The following is a 16,204-nucleotide window of genomic DNA, read 5'->3' as shown; positions in this document are numbered from 1 at the left end:
TACAATTCGGGCCACGAACTCTACAAAAGACACAATAAAGAAATCGGGTATAACAACATAGCTACACCGTTTTATGGCTGTTACTGTCGCATTTAATACCAATGTAATTCGATTGCATGGTTATTGCGAGAGCGTGATTAACATCGAAGGCAAGGAGTGCCATCACCACGAGTTCCGTTCACTGCCAAACAAACGACACCATGACAGCACTGCATTTTAAATTGTCGCAGTTAGGGTTTCATACAAAACAAAAATCAATTTAAGACAAGCATGTTTACAACATGACTCTTGTTTAAAATATGTTTTCACTGTTTGGTATTGTTACGAGCGAGATAGTGATGATGGTGATGCGTCCGGCGTCTTGATCGGTAGGTCGTTGGCAATGTTCCCTATAATTTTTCACGAGTCTGCGCGCACTCATCAACTCACTTTGCAGTCCATTGGACAACAGTGCGTAACGACTAGAAAAAAAGATCATTAGTTCGGCATTTTGTGCGATACAAAAAACAGATTTTTCTGTGCGTGCAGACTTCGTCAGCAGTGCGCGGACGCGAAAGCCCACAGCTTAGAGGGAACATTGGTCGTGGGTATGATCCCCGGCTGGGTATGACCAAAGACTAGAAAATTGGTATCCCGACTATCCTGCTAGGCGCTCAGCATCCACGAATAGCATGGACGAGAAAACAAGAGATTACAGAATAGATGACCTTACTAAAGGTCGCATCGCATATCCATCGTCAAAGCATCTCGATGGTGCAGGCGAAAATGAATATCATCTTTCTCTCCCTCTCTCTCTATTTATCTCTCTAATTGTAACGTCACAGTCCATTGACATTAACAATTGAAAATGTATGCTAAATATTCGCTCTATTGACGAAAAGGGCTTCCAAACCCTCTCTCTTCACCGGACCAAAATTTTCTTCAACAAGGATTTCATCGTTATGCAGTATCTTTGACGGTTGGAGGCCATCATCATCAAAACATCCATTCCGTACCAATCTTGTATATATATAGTGCCATAAATATTGAACCGGCGACGATTTCGAGGGTTCAAACCATTTCATATTGCATACGTCAACTATATCGGTGGGAAATCATACATAGGCTCATACCACATGTTTTTTCGAGAGTATTTCACAATTACGGCATAATTAGATAACTTTTGAAAAAAAAAATTGAATGACATTTTTAAAACAATGTTTACAACATGTTTTAGAATAAGTGTTTGAAAACTCCATGCATTTCAAATACAACCATAGTCATAGCAGAATTTCGTTGTCTGTTTGTTATTTGTATTCTATTGTGATCTGTTATCAGTCATCAACGGACGTATGGGCTTTTTACATTACCCGCCCGTGATCGATGACCAAATATCATCATAATATTACAACACCTATGAGATTTCAGATAGTTCATTGACTGGGAAAATTTATTCATATTCATACAGAACAATTTGTTGTTTATGCATAACTCCATCGGAAGTTGTGGCGAGAACGTAATGTTAGGTTGAGCAGCTTCCACGCAGATATCTTTCGAGTTCGGGCCCACTCGAGGTCGATTCCCAGAATCGCTACCGGAACAGTCGAGGTTTATCGAGGCTACTGCATGCTCGCCACATTATTCGCTTGAGCGGTGTCTTATGAAAATTTGCCGTGGTACAAGTCGACAGATTAGGAATCATAACAACGAAAAAACGCTTGGTGTGAAATGGCGTATATAGTCAAAACAGCGTGAATATCAATAACAACAAATAGCAGCCACCAAACAAATCTATAACACACCAGTACCTCATACCTCATTACGTTGGGGTCTCTTAGAGTTGCTGATGCCAGTCTCCCAGGAACAGGATACTTACTACATTGGGTTTCTGCACTAGAATAATTGAGTTCGTTCGTAAAGCATTTATAGAACAAATTCTCCGATCTGTTCCATCCCAGAGCAGTATAGAATAAAGTAGCAGCGCTCAACTGAAATCGAATCATTAGGATTATATATTAGTATCGGGAGAAGATTGGACTAAGTTACGAATCCTTTTCCAGATATCAGAATCTATGCACGAATGCAAATTCACATAATAGAATGTTTTAATTTTACCGTTTTACTTAATAGGTCTCCGTCTAACAAATGCATTTCGTCTTGCTATCCATCAAATGTGCCATTTATAACTAGGACTGATACTTTCATCAGATCGCACTTGTAATGCTCTCTAGGTTGTATCTGGCAGCGTGAGAAAATGAATTGATCTATCTATCCGAAATAATTCTCTTTACAATGGGACGGTATAGGCTACTACAAACAAGTGAATACAAGCCAGAGCGCGTCATTATTATTTATTGTATAGGTGGGGGTCTATGAACAGTCTAGCTCAGTGGTTCTCAACCTGGGGGACACGCCCCCCTTGGGGGCGTGAAAGCATCTGAAGGGGGCGCGAAGAAGCGGTCAACTGAACAATATTTTCGCGCTCATCGCGATTTACCTCCAATTCACGCGTGTTTCTCTATATATAGACCGATTTTCATATTTTTGAATTCTCTCATCAACATTGATAACCTTCGGTGTCATCAAACAATCTGTTGGGGTTGCTAGCATCCCGGTTGGATTTTGTGATATGACGATAAGGGGGGCGCGAAAATTTCCACTATCATAAAGGGGGGCGTGTCTAAAAAAAGGTTGAGAACCATTGGTCTAGCTGGTAATAAAAAATCGTTCAGATTAGTTTTTCATCATTCTGACGCCATAGTTATCTCGTTTTATCTGTCTTGTTTTGTCAGTAGTAAGTAATGTGCGGGCTATAATCTGTATGCTGTTATGACGCAAAAGGATTTACTGCGAGAAGCGTCACTACGTCTTCTTTTGTTGTTAACAATGGTAACAATAATATTAATTAGATCACATTATCTTCATTATTTGTAATAATATTGGTAATATTACCAATTTATTAAAAAGAAACAATGGGGCACTATCGTCGTATCTGTGTGGTGTGTCGCGACCGAAATTTAGTATCACAAGTAAGATGTCTATGCGTCGTTATCTCATTGCTGGCTAGAACGAACTCAAGCACTTGGCTTAGAGTGGTGATTTAGATTAGTCCTATCTCTTACTTTTTGCTTTGACTTAAAATCGTGTCCCTGGATTCCCAAATTGTCATTCAATAGTAATGAACCTAATTTGAAGAGTCCACAGTTGCAGTTGAATATCCCGTATCACTTAAGATGCATACATACCATTTTCATATGGCACACTGCCTTAGAAATCCACAAAGCTACATAAATCTGAGCATCATTTTCCACGATTCACCATTTATTGAAAAAATTGTGTCCTGAACTCAGAATATCTATAGTGACGTTTCGCATCAATCCAAACCAAAACAGCTGCATAAACCCTTGTATTTATCACATTTTAGTAGGCTGGGTAAAATCGCTGCACTGAAATTATATGGGAATCCCTAATTTTCAGCCAATATTCTTCCAGCTCAACATGCGCACAGGTGCAAGGGGTGTGTTGCAGAAAAAAAGAAGCAGGGGAGCCCGGGGACAAATGTAACAATCGACCTCACCGCTAGTAGGGTGGATAAATCGCCTTGGTATTTTGTGTGCGCATGTGGTAGTATAGAGTATGACTATATACTCTATAGTGGTAGTTATCTCTCCTAACATGTCTGAAGTTACGTTGAGATACGACGCGACACTCTGAATTAATTTGAAAAAAACTGAATTTTGCACACTTGAGTAAATATTTTCTGATCTGGAATAATTTATTCAGACGAATAATACCTCATGTGGTTACAACGTAATATATGTAGCTGGAGCAATGTTACCACAGTCTACCGTGATGATAGAAAAACCGGGACTTGCATCGCCGGAAAGGTATACCGTACTGATACTATACCATACTGATACACTAATCATGATCGAGCGTGTCAGGGCAAACGTAACACTCTGTTACTTTTGTCCCGTTAAAATATCTGTTCAATGCTGAATATCTTTGTTCACATGTTGGTATAACCATTTATCTACTGCAGATGAATCTTGAAACAGCAAGAAGTTCAATACCAGAACAGATAATACCTTGCCATACCAATTCTAACATGATTATCTGTCGGAACGGTCATACAGCAGAGGTGATGTGAATCTTACGGTTCGGTTATTTCCGTGATTCTACCACCCTTTCTCATGTTGATCGACTCTTGGTGTGTCAACCTTCAGTGGTCACTTAAGAACTTGTCCATGACTGAATCCTCATCCCCTGACTCTCAGCATGGCCCAATTACATTTTGTCATTTGTCGTGAAGAATTTATTTTAATTTTGTACAGAACAGGAGAATGCCATTAGCTTTGACTCCACAAAATGTTGTGTCCTCGTTTTGTTACATTATCATCGACCTATTCAACCAAAATATTTTAGCCAGGTCGGTTTCGCACCTTCGCATGTGATCCAATGTCCAACCCATTGTGCATGTTGAACAACAGAACCTTGGTAGAAGAGGCCTAATATGTGTAGGGAGATGATGGAATGAATGTGGTTCTTGTAGACTTTGACCTCACGAAGAAGGCACGAAGGGTGATATTGTATTCATATGCCAAAATGGTATGGGGCGTAGCCTGGAAGCGTTCAAACTTCTATTTCTTTAGTTTAATGCAATAATACAAGTTGCGGTCGCGTTTTCGTTGTTCATTTCGTTTGTTTTTACTTATAAATAACACTGTTATAATTGCCCCGCATGGGTGGTACGATTGCCCCTGGGTACGGGGCGATTGTAACATTTGAGCGGCGATTTTCGCGACCCAAAATTTCCATGATTGAGTGTTGATTGAGTTCCATTTTAGTTTTTATATAAATTATCGAGTTGTTGGCTTCTTTATATAAAACTTTGGAAATGAAATTTCCATGAGAACAACACGTAATGTTGGAAAATCCAAAAAGTGTTATAATTGTCCCCGGTCTCCCCTAGCTAGAATATGTTTTAGGGTATAAGGCGCGCTGGAAACAGACTGAAAACCACGAATTTTTAAAAGTCGGTCAATTCTGAACAACTCTAACGAGGACTCAAATCAAGTTGAAGAAATCTGCCCCTGAAACGTGGTTCTGAATTTGCGGTACCGATATTTCATAATGCCTTACAGGAACGGTGTGAAAGGACTTCGTAGTATGGATTACCACAAACCCAATTGTATTACGATAAACCTAATTGTACTGCACCGTACCCATTATAATGATTCTTAGTTTCGATAGACTTTTATTGCCTTATCACCAGGGCGATTTGTTACCTAAAAACGGAAATTTTTGATCTAAAAATTGAAAATTTTTGCATTTTTGTTGTTAACAAACCCAATTGTGACAAAATTTTGCCCTCTTGTATGTAAATTAGGTGTTTTCGCACATAATATTAGAATTGTACTACTTATCTTCATTTCTGTTTGGAACTGTCTGTCCTCACGAAGCAGTTTGACCTAAAAAAATCTTTTGACTTAAAAACTGACAAATGTTTAGGTGAAAAAACTTTATTTTAACGAATTCTGGACAAATGGATAATTCCAGTAGTTACATCACGCATTATGGTGAAAATACTTAAAATTAGCTTTAGTACAACGAAAGATACTTTTCTACATTCTCGGGTAGAATGTGTCTATCCGTACTAAGTAGCTTGTCAAGAATGGAGAATAAACGTTCAATAGCAGCAATTGTTGCCGGCAACATTGAAATTGTGCGTACGCTGCTGGTGCCACACCGTGTTGCTTTATTCATTCACTGACAATGTCTATGACACAATCTTCAGTATGCGCTTCTTGATAGAAGAACCAATGCCCACGCAGTCTTGTTTCAGTTAGGATATTGCGGTACGTTGAGCATCACACCATGCCAACTTTATTACGCAATTCCTGATCGTGGTGCAAAAGACCAACAGGTGATAAGCGCCAAATATTCCTTTTAATAAACAACAACAACGAAAACACCATGCCAACCTATTTGTTTGATTTAACTGTCTATGATTCACAATGAACAGAAAATGGGCCGTCTACTACGGTGGGCTACAAGATGTAAAGTGTCAAATGATATGTTCAGCGACAGTGCAAACATCTACGGTACAAAAAATGTAGGTTGCAAATAAATTTTGACTTTGCTAACAATTTTGACAATTTTTGAACCTATCGCTAGAATTTTGACAAAATATTGACTTTTTGTAGGGTAAAAAAAATTGCCCTAATCATCACACATCGAACGACCGTGTGCTGACAATGTCCGCATGACTCTTTTTTTCCGTGCCGTCCTATTACAGCTAAATTGACGAAATCGAGTGCACCTGCGATATAGCGCTAAATCTCGCGATACGTATATTTTATCGTGTTTGTTCAGCTGATCCTGCAAACAAGAGTCGTTCAATTCACACGGTCTCACAGAATCTCCAAACTTGCAACACTTCGATATCATGCTACAGATCAAGATCACGGAGGGATATTAATTGTAGGAAAATATCTCATGTTATAAACCACATGATCGAATGATGCGTTGTCACGAATCGCTATCATGTAGGTCAGCGTTAGTGATTTCAAATCTACATGCCAGGGTGTACCACAATTTTTAAAAGTACGTGTGTCACTCCCACATGGTGTACTGGGATGTGCCAGATAGCGCATTGCAATATGCCAATGACGAGCTATTAAAATAAAGAGGATATGTTGTTCTTCAGACCAGGTTGACGTTATGTTCATTTTACGGTACGTTTATCTCGCGGCTAGGACAAGGAAACTGACTAGTATTATATCGAGGGTGTTTATCGCTTTTGATATGCTTGTGTCGACTTCCAGAGAACTGGAAGTGTTGTGTAACTGACTAGTGAAAGAAATTAGAATGAAATCGCGGTTCAGCACTAAAGATGATTAGAAACCGTTGCCAGGTCAAGACTTCGCCAAACATGTTTCAATTATTGCATTTGCTTCAGTCGAAATTCACCTGTTCTGACTTGATCAACTTACCGCATTCTTGTTGATTAAAGCCAATAGTTGTTCTTCTTTCTTAGCAAACGAAGAATTCAAGTTCATAAGATCGGATTTCGTGTTCTGACTGACTATAGAAACAAGCAAATAAGTGCATTGAATAATTTTGTGTTACTTTTACTATGTGTCCATCAGGCAGGGCTATATACCAGAATATGAATTCCAGATAACTAAGGGGCCATTCCATACACAGACAAACGATGTTCACATCACTACCTCTTAAAATCTCCTGAAATTTGGTACACGCAGAGATGAGCTTATTCCAAACAGGATGAACTTTATTTTATGAAAATTGGACTTTGGGATCAAAAGTTACGTCACTTTGAAAATTGACAATTTTCTGCTCATTTCGGGTCTGCACTTCTCAGGTTTTTTTTAATGAAATATTCAAGAAGGTGTAGCTAGATGTTGGACGACAGTTGAGATACGGCGCTTGGATTTATCTGAAGCTTGTCTGATCTTCTATATTTCCAAGTGAAATTTAATACCCTGGAGGTTAGGGTCCAAGGTTAAATTGAGGGTGAAATTTAAAATCAGTCAGGCGTTACACGATTTAGACAGCAGATTGCTCAAAAATATATTAAAACATATTGGAAAAAACTACCTTAAATAAAAGTCTGCTTCAAGGAAAATTCGTTCATAGCTGTTTGATTTTGGTTTTGAAACTGTAAAGTGATGAAATTTCAGTTTTAAAAGCACACTTCATTTGTACATGGAAATGCAGTACTAGTAGGGCGTGTTCGGACACGAGTCTGGGGTGTGTGCGGGCAACATGTCTGGGGTGTGTTCGGACATCATGTGTGGGGTGTTACGACTGTGCTGCCACTCGGACATCGTGTCTTGGGGTGCTCGGATATCATGCCTGGGGGTGTTTGGAATGTGCTGCCATTCAGACATCGTGTCTTGGGTGAGCTCAGACTGTTTTGCCCCTCGGACATCGTGTCTGGGGTGCATTCGGACCAGACATGGGGTAATCGCGATTAGTAATCGTAATCGATTACGACGATTACAGCATTTTCAAGTAATCGTAATCGCAATCGATTACATTCGAAAAAATCCCGAAGTAATCGTAATCGTAATCGACTACTTCTCATATTTAATCGATTTCTCTGTGAAAGAACGATTACTTTTTATTTTGGAAGAACTGTGACATAAACTGAACATTCGTGAACAAGGAAAAGATGTTATACCAGGCTCGTGACAGCACACACGTCTGATTTTCAAACGCCACAGCTCATTATTACGTCAGAAGCAGCCTATTAGCTTTGCGCGTCATTGCGTAAGAAGTATCCACAGTAGATAGATATTCGATGTACAATTGTACATGTACAATTGTACATACGTCGCACATTATTGTCATTGTAAGAACACCCGTCGTGCTATATATCAGGTTATCAACACGTTCCACACGCCACTACCTCGCAGCAGGATAATTTATCTCCGCTCTGCCTACTTTAAAATAGTAACTTATGGTTGATGTTTGGTTATGCTTATGCTCAGTTAAACGCAATTTAACCGTAGCTGCTTGGCGAGCAGTAGGCCTATCAAGTAGGCTACGTACGTACATCAAGATTTGAAATTTTGTACTCGTCAAATAAAACATTGCGATTTCCACAACGAAGCAGTAAAAATCAACAGCTGGTGATATATTATATATATCAAAACCGAGCCGTTTTTGCCGTTTCTCGTAACGGCAGCTTGCAGTACAATATCTGTATTAAGTTGAAGGCAGAATTTTATGTTCGCTTCATCTTATTCTCATATGACTCTACTTGAAACGGGTGCCAATCTTTACTCAATATTGGCGTGGCCATGGCCATGGGCCTATATATTATGTTAACATGGGCTGTAGCTGGAATTAAGACCAAAACAGCAGTTCGTCCACCATAGGGTGGTAATCGCAAGTTGAAGACTTAATTTCGTCAATAATTGCATTATATTACTATTGATTTTTAATCCTCTCTCAGCCCCCGATGGTCAGATTCACCTGAAGAGTTTGTTTGTTTGATGTAATCTTGGTGTTTGTCGACTATAACGGTCAGTTACACCAGGCCGATTTTCTTCATTTTTGATTCCGTATCTGCCGACTTGTAGCACGGCCCACTTCTAGGCTTAGTGTAAGACACCGCTTACGCGGAAGAGGCGGCGAGGCGGAGCCTAGATAAACCTCCAACACTTATAAAGGATTTCTGAAGTCGACCTCGGTCGGACTCGAACCCGCAACCCAATGGCGTTGCAGCCGTGGATTATACTACTGCGCTATCTCGCCACATAATTACCTACCTGTAAAGCTGGGGCACGTAATTCATAATTCTAACCTCCGGTATCTTGTTATAATTACTTTAGTGTATGTTGTTAATTCGTGACCTCCGGTTTGTTATATAATCAAACGATATTGTAGTGGCTCAAGCGTAGCAGACTAGAAGAAAAACTTTCGTGAGACGCACAAACAAGTGGTCATTTCTTTATATCTGACTGCATGTCTAGCAACTCAAGCTGTAAATTAACAGAGTCAGTGGCCACATTACCTACAATAGGACTTGAAAATATTTTCATCATGGGGAAAAAAGCATTCATTCCGTCAATGCAGCCGTTGCACTTAACAATCAAGTCAAATAATCCATCGGTTTGATGGTCAGATAGCTTTGTAAAACGTGTTGCAACACCACCTGCACTTAATCAAGTCTGATGATGAGCAGACTTAAATTTGAGTGACGATCCAAACGCATTTGAGTGTGAGCATACTTTTTGACGTGAGTTGAGTAACGAAATCGTTGCTGAGTAGAGAATCGCTACTCGACAGCAAAGGAATTGCTCTCGACCTTAATTATAAACTCCAGATTCCAAGCCAAACAAGTGTAATTTTTGAAAATCAATTTTTTTGTTTGTTCTAAATTGATTTTATGATATTTTTGTTGAATTTTCCACCGTCAATGGGAGCCGCAAGTATAGGCTAGCTCGGAGCCGCATGGGGTTCTCAGAGCCGCGGTTGGGAATCACTGATCTAGAGAGGATTTTCAAGTTAATTAGATCTCTCAAAAATACTCTATAACTTATGTTAGTTTACGAAATACTTTTTGAGTATTGGGCCACCATATTGGGAAATTTGGGGTGCGGTAATTGTGGCCCTGGCAAGAATGCAAATCAATGGGCGCGATAAATTGACCCCTTTAAAAATGGGCAATGGGTACATTATGACGCAACAAGCAAATGCCGGATCTCTTTTAAAGGGAGTTTGTTATCTCATTAGGCCTCTTCAGTGCAATCCATATATTGTCTTCCAATATAGCTTCTAAGATGCAAAATAAATGTAATCGTGAGTAATCGTGATTACTTTTCCAATGTAATCGTAATCGTAATCGACTACTTCCTGATATTGCTGTAATCGTAATCGTAATCGTAATCGCGTCATTCATAAGTAATCGTAATCGCAATCGATTACAATCATAAAGTAATCACCCCATGTCTGATTCGGACATCATGTCTTTGGTGCGTTCGGACGGTTTTGCAACTTTGACCTATATATGACCTATGTCTGCAGTTTTTGCTGATATCTCCGATAGCTGCGTATATCCACAGTAGTGATAGATGAGTATATGTTTGTGATGCGCACTATTTTAATCTGGACATGCTTCGGAGCTGATACCTACGCACCAAATACTCCCAGGCATGGTCCGGACCGGATATATGCGCGATTAATGGACACAGACATTCGTCAGACGTGATACCTGCGTCCTAAACGACGCATGGCCTATATATGACCTATGTCTGCAGTTTTTGCTGATATCTGTGATAGCTGGGTATATCCACAGTAGTGATAGACGAGTATATGTTTGTGATGCGCACTATTTTAATCTGGACATGCTACCAAAATCAAACAGCTATGAACGAATTGTCCTTGAAGCAAACTTTCATTTAAAATCGTTTTTTTTTCAATATATTTTAATACGTTTTTGAGCAATCCGCTGTCTAAATCGTGTAACGCCCGACTGATTTTAGAGTTCCCCCTCAATTTAACCTTTGACCCTAACCTCAAGGGTATTAAATTTCTCTTGGAAATATAGACGATCAGACAAGCTTCGGATAAATCCAACTTTTTAGGCCACTACACAAATTTGAGTTTATTGACATCTCGCGACCCAAGCCTCATACATCACAAAGAATGCATTTTTAATATTCGAATGCTACGTTTATACGGTCGGGCATCTAGACTATATAACATAGCAAACGCGTAGACGAAAGTTGTACGCGACACAACTCTATGAAACATTTTTCTCGCACGTGATTTCCAATTGGGATGCATTATTTTCCTCTGCGGGTCGTATTAGTAGCGCATTAACTACAGTTTACTCAAATTGCAACGACGGAACTGTACCGGTGCTAACTATTTCGACGACCAGGCCCATCAATAACGAAAGTTTAGTCCAGTGGTTCTCAACCTTTTTGTCTACGCGGACCCCTTATGGCCGTCACGGAACCCCGCACACCCCCTCTAGTTTTCGTTCAAATTTAGCACAATTATCGTGCGACTGTGGTATGACTTGTGCTTAATTTTACTGTAGGATAGTGATAAACAGCAACAAAATGACTTATCACAAAAGAAATCATACATTATGTAGATCAGGGGTGGCCAACCTTTTCAGCCAAAGGGCCATATTCGATTGACGAACCACTGCGCGGGCCACTAGCCGCGCCAAGCGCGAAAAACTTTCGAAGTTCATAGGTCAATTTTATTGTTACTTGACTATATTGCGGGCCTGCTGTATATCGCTGGACTCAGTTTGCAAGGACTGGACTATTCGGCGCCTGAACATATCGTTATCGAAATCGTCGACCAACATGCGTCAATCATTTTGTGCCTAGGTTTCATAGTCGATGGTCTTTCTGCAAGCGCAAACGCAAGGTCGCATATGCTGAACGACACTTTATCTCGTAATCGCAAATATAGTTAGGCTCAATCTGATACATTAGGAGTTCTTTCATTTTCACAAAGGCAAGAAGCAAGAAATCAAGTGACAACATGTTGCGCGAAGCGTGTAGAAAAATTTTACTTTGGATAAATCTATCACAAAGTATTCTGCTTTATTGTAGTGTACGAAGATCTACCAAAATGTGACTGGCCCATGGATCTGCCAATGCGTCGGAACTGATATTTTAGTCATCACATCTCAAGTGTTGCGGCCAGACCAATCAAAGTTTTGGTTGGCCTTGTAAGTTCACAATCTGTGCAATCTATTTTTGATAATATTACTAATTTCGGATATTATCTCGCGGGCCACTCGCGGGCCACGGGTTGGCCGGCCCTGATGTAGATATTGCATCGATTTTTATCATTTCAAAACGAATGTTGCAAGTGCATTTATTGGTCGTCTCTTGAAACCCGCGCTCTAGATTTGATATAAGCGAGTGGTGAAAATCTATTTCCACAAAGATAGGTGGTGGCGAATGTAATATTAGCTCGTACCGTTTCCGACGGCACCTTAAGGCAGGGGCGGGAAACCATTTCGACCAAACCACCGCGTGCAATAGACGAAGCATTGCGCGGACCACCAGCCGCGCGAAGCAAATTTTTTTTCAAAGTTTATAGGTCAATAATATTGTTACTTGAGTATATTGCGGGTCTGCTGTATATCGCAAAGCTCAGTATGCGCCTGGACATATCGGTATCGAAAGCTTCGGCCAACAATCGTCAATCATTCTGTGCCTAGGTTTCATAGTTGACGGTCTTTCTGCGAGCGCACACTTTCGCTCGTAGTTGCAAATATAGTTTGACTGAATCTGGTACATTTTCAGGAGGGGTAACAATATTAAAAGCAGGAAATCGAGTGACAACATATTCCGCGAAACGTGAAGAAAATTTTCACTTTGGATATACCTACCGCAAAATATTCTACTTCATTGTAATGCAATATTACCAAAAATGCCACTGGTCCTTGGATCTGCCAATTTGTCGGAACTGATCACCAGACTAATCAAATTTTCCGTTGGCCTTGCAAGTTCACAATCTGGGCAATCCATTTTTGACAATATAATGAATTTCGAAAACGACCTCGTGATCCGCTGGAAACCTTCTCACGGGCACGCCGGCCAAGGGTGGGCCTCCACTGCCTTAACGCATCAAAATTGAGACCAGATTAATGAACGACCAGCCTAACCATTTCTATCTAGCAGCTCATCTTGAAGTTACAGAAGAAATTAGATCAAAATTTTTTAGTTCTAGCGACTGCTGACTAGTTTGCTAAGATAACTTGTAAACAATTCGAACTCATCCCGATTGACCATACTACTCTAACTTTTTATTTTTTCACAAACCCTGACAAAATTTCTTCAAATAGCAATATATATGTTTGTATCATTAGGCTGCTGTCAATTTATCAATTAAAAGAGTTTAAATATCTCGGCGTCACCATTGATTCCAAATTGTCTTGGAAGCAGCATATTGAATGCACAATATCAAAACTAGCTCGGTGTGTGGGAATAATGACCCGTCTCCAATCTTTGGTTTCCAGATCAGTGCTACGAACCATCTACTTCTCTCTTTTCCACTCTCATCTGCAATATGGAATCGTAGTATGGGGAAATGCATGCACCACATTTTTGTGCAGAATTCGAACCCTGCAAAACCGTGCGATACGGCTGATCTCATCTGTACACACAAAAAAATCTGGTAGATTTACAAAGAAATTTCTGTATATTTTACAACGAATTACCGGTCGCAGCCAATAGCAGCGTGTAGCTTGTCATTTTACATTTTGATATGTAATATTACACTAATTTAGCTGCTAAGTCAAGTTACCAGAATTTCTTCGCAAGGTTACTGACAGTTACTCGCTACGGCATTTTACCAAGCTATTGGCAAAATTAATTAGCTTCCAAGCCCCAGCAACCAGTGGATACGTGGAAGTGCATGTCACTGCGATATCATTCTCGTTGCGATTTGACCTGATTCAACCTCGTTCGCGAGACAGGATTAGGTCACAAGGAACTGGTTGACCCTAATACCAATTTCGGTATAGTGACTAGTTGGGTGCAAGAAGCAGCTGACAATGTAGTTACACCATATACATTATATTATAAGGCTATGGATACACGGTCGGTCTCGGCGGTTAGATTTGTTGTAACAGATAGGGCTAATGAGTTACAAAAATCAGTTTAGGATATATAATCTTATTCCTGAAACTAGAAATATCAGCACAGCAGCAGGCTAAGTTGACCATTTCTTAATGGCGGACACGGCGACCTATAATAGGTTACCTTAGGTTGCGCGTTGCGGGTTTTTCTGAGATTCGTAGTAAACAACCAACAATCCACTGTGACATCACAGATAGCGTCCGGTTAGGAAAGTAAGTAGGGAACCACACGTGGAGCAATAATTATCAATATATGCGAAATTAGATGCAAAAGAAAGGGACTATAGGTGTTGATAGATGTTTCTGTATGAAAAACCAACCTGGATTGAACATTATAACGTGGACAGTACATATTATTGGTGGCATATGTGAGCGGATGAATATCACTTATTTCAAAGTCGTCTGCGTGTCGAGCCGAGTAGGCGACTGGTCGGCCATGAGCTTTGGGCATGCAAAGGCTGACGGTTCGAAGCTTGTGACTTGTGATTGAAGAAAGTAGAGACTTTCGTTGAAGATTCTCAGGACTGATGAATGGGATGCGCATCGTAAAAGGTACAGTAGCCTACTGTATAGTGTTAGTTACCGTGAATATCTACGACTGTGCACACCACCCGGATGACTTTGGTTTCATGATTTAAATATTTCAGTCGCCCCATTCTCAGTTCTATTTTGGGATATTAGTCGACTCGTATAATGACCTGCGACACCACATACTCTGCCGCGGAGTAGTTGAAACTGTTAACTTGTTATTGACATTTATCGGGTCATAGCTTAGATATGTTTTCATCCACTGCTGGATATGTTTGGCTCACATGCCGCATCAAATGAGGCACCTTTTCTTTCAATACTTTGATCATTTAAGTCATGAATCTCTGCTATATCATGCCAAATGAGGAGTCGTCAACTCACAATGTACCAGTACCGGTACTTCAAAACTTGTTATATTTTTGTTAGCCTATTTGTCTTAGTCTTTATAAGTCATGTCTATTGTCTAGGATAGCAACTTGGCTTAGTATACCGACTTACGCATGAATTATTTTTAGTAAAACTGCAAGATACTAGTCACACAGAAGGAATGAAGACGAGAAAAAGAACCAATTGGAAGTTTATCCGGCGTTGGAATTAATTCACCTTTTCTTGGGACCACTCGTGCTATATTTGCATGCCTCCTAAATAAGAATTATACCTCCAGCAGCAATACTTTTTCATCGTGAATCATGAATGAATATACAGTTGTCCTTATGTCGTCTTGAGAGCGTGAAGAAACTTGCGGTATTTTGGCATCGCCTTGCTTTGGGATAGGTATGGATGTAGGCTGAGACGTGAATTTACAAGCTGGCATGTAATCTGATTTACAAGGAGAGCATGTAGGGTTGTGGGTAGGTAGGTAAGGCGGTAAAATTACAGTCTCGGTGGTAAATGTACACAGAAGAAAATGTTGATTGAATATACCAGAGGTGACTGTAACATTACAGTCTGGCATGTAAAGTTAGATTACCGGACGGTTGTAAGTTGAATTTACATTGAGTGACGGTAATGTTATATTACTGCCAAGTGGCTGGCCACCCTGCTTCCAGACATTTCGTGGTAAATCGAGGTAAATTTTTTTTTCAGTGTACCTTTACGTACCAATTTATCGCCTTACTACCGTAAGCATCGAATTTTGCGAGATGATGAACTATATCGCCTCGAAGTATCAAAAGTTGTTCACAAATATTTTTCCAATAGTCTGCCTCCTGTGTTTGATGACTTTTTCATACCTGCTAAACATGTCCATCCCCATTACACGAGATCCTCGTCTAAAGGAAACATCTACCTACCCCCACCCAATAGCAACCTAACTAAGAGATCTATCGACTACTCGGGACTTATCATCTGGAATGCATTACCACCACATATCCGTGAATTGCCCTATAATAGATTCAAAAAAGCCCTACTTGATCACCTCTTGTCGTTACACTAACACTGTTGCCCTAACTCGCCCAGACATTGCTTTATTGATCATTTGCCACCATTGTTTAATTTTTTTTCTATTTTCCTTTAACTAAACATTTCTTTACAGCCAGACTGTTCAGAGTC

The 16,204-nt window shown here is 40.0% G+C and overlaps 2 protein-coding genes and 1 long non-coding RNA gene across 4 annotated transcripts in view; 1 reads left to right on the top strand and 2 right to left on the bottom strand.

The window, feature by feature from the left end:
- LOC145453611 (uncharacterized) overlaps positions 1-16,204 on the bottom strand; it is a 133,523-nt gene that overhangs the window by 70,591 nt on the left and 46,728 nt on the right. The gene's annotated exons all lie outside the window — the stretch shown is intronic.
- Positions 1-16,204, bottom strand: part of LOC145453528 (C-type lectin-like) — a 35,361-nt gene that overhangs the window by 10,245 nt on the left and 8,912 nt on the right. Inside the window, exons 2-3 of the mRNA XM_080331495.1 lie at positions 6,975-7,066; positions 1,795-1,967 (exon numbers count right to left, since the gene is read on the bottom strand). Of these exons, the coding sequence (XP_080187621.1) occupies positions 1,795-1,967; positions 6,975-7,066 (265 nt within the window). The remainder of the gene's footprint in view (positions 1-1,794; positions 1,968-6,974; positions 7,067-16,204) is intronic.
- On the top strand, positions 14,220-15,323 carry LOC145454622 (uncharacterized). The gene is made up of 2 exons (XR_013920183.1): positions 14,220-14,677; positions 15,169-15,323. It is a non-coding gene; the product is annotated as an uncharacterized LOC145454622 (long non-coding RNA).

Source organism: Botryllus schlosseri, chromosome 13, assembly GCF_051294905.1.
Source record: "Botryllus schlosseri isolate E-star chromosome 13, Bs_hap1, whole genome shotgun sequence".
Lineage (NCBI taxonomy): Eukaryota > Metazoa > Chordata > Ascidiacea > Stolidobranchia > Styelidae > Botryllus > Botryllus schlosseri.
The sequence above is the reverse complement of the archived record's forward strand: the minus strand, read 5'-3'. Positions and strand labels throughout refer to the sequence as shown.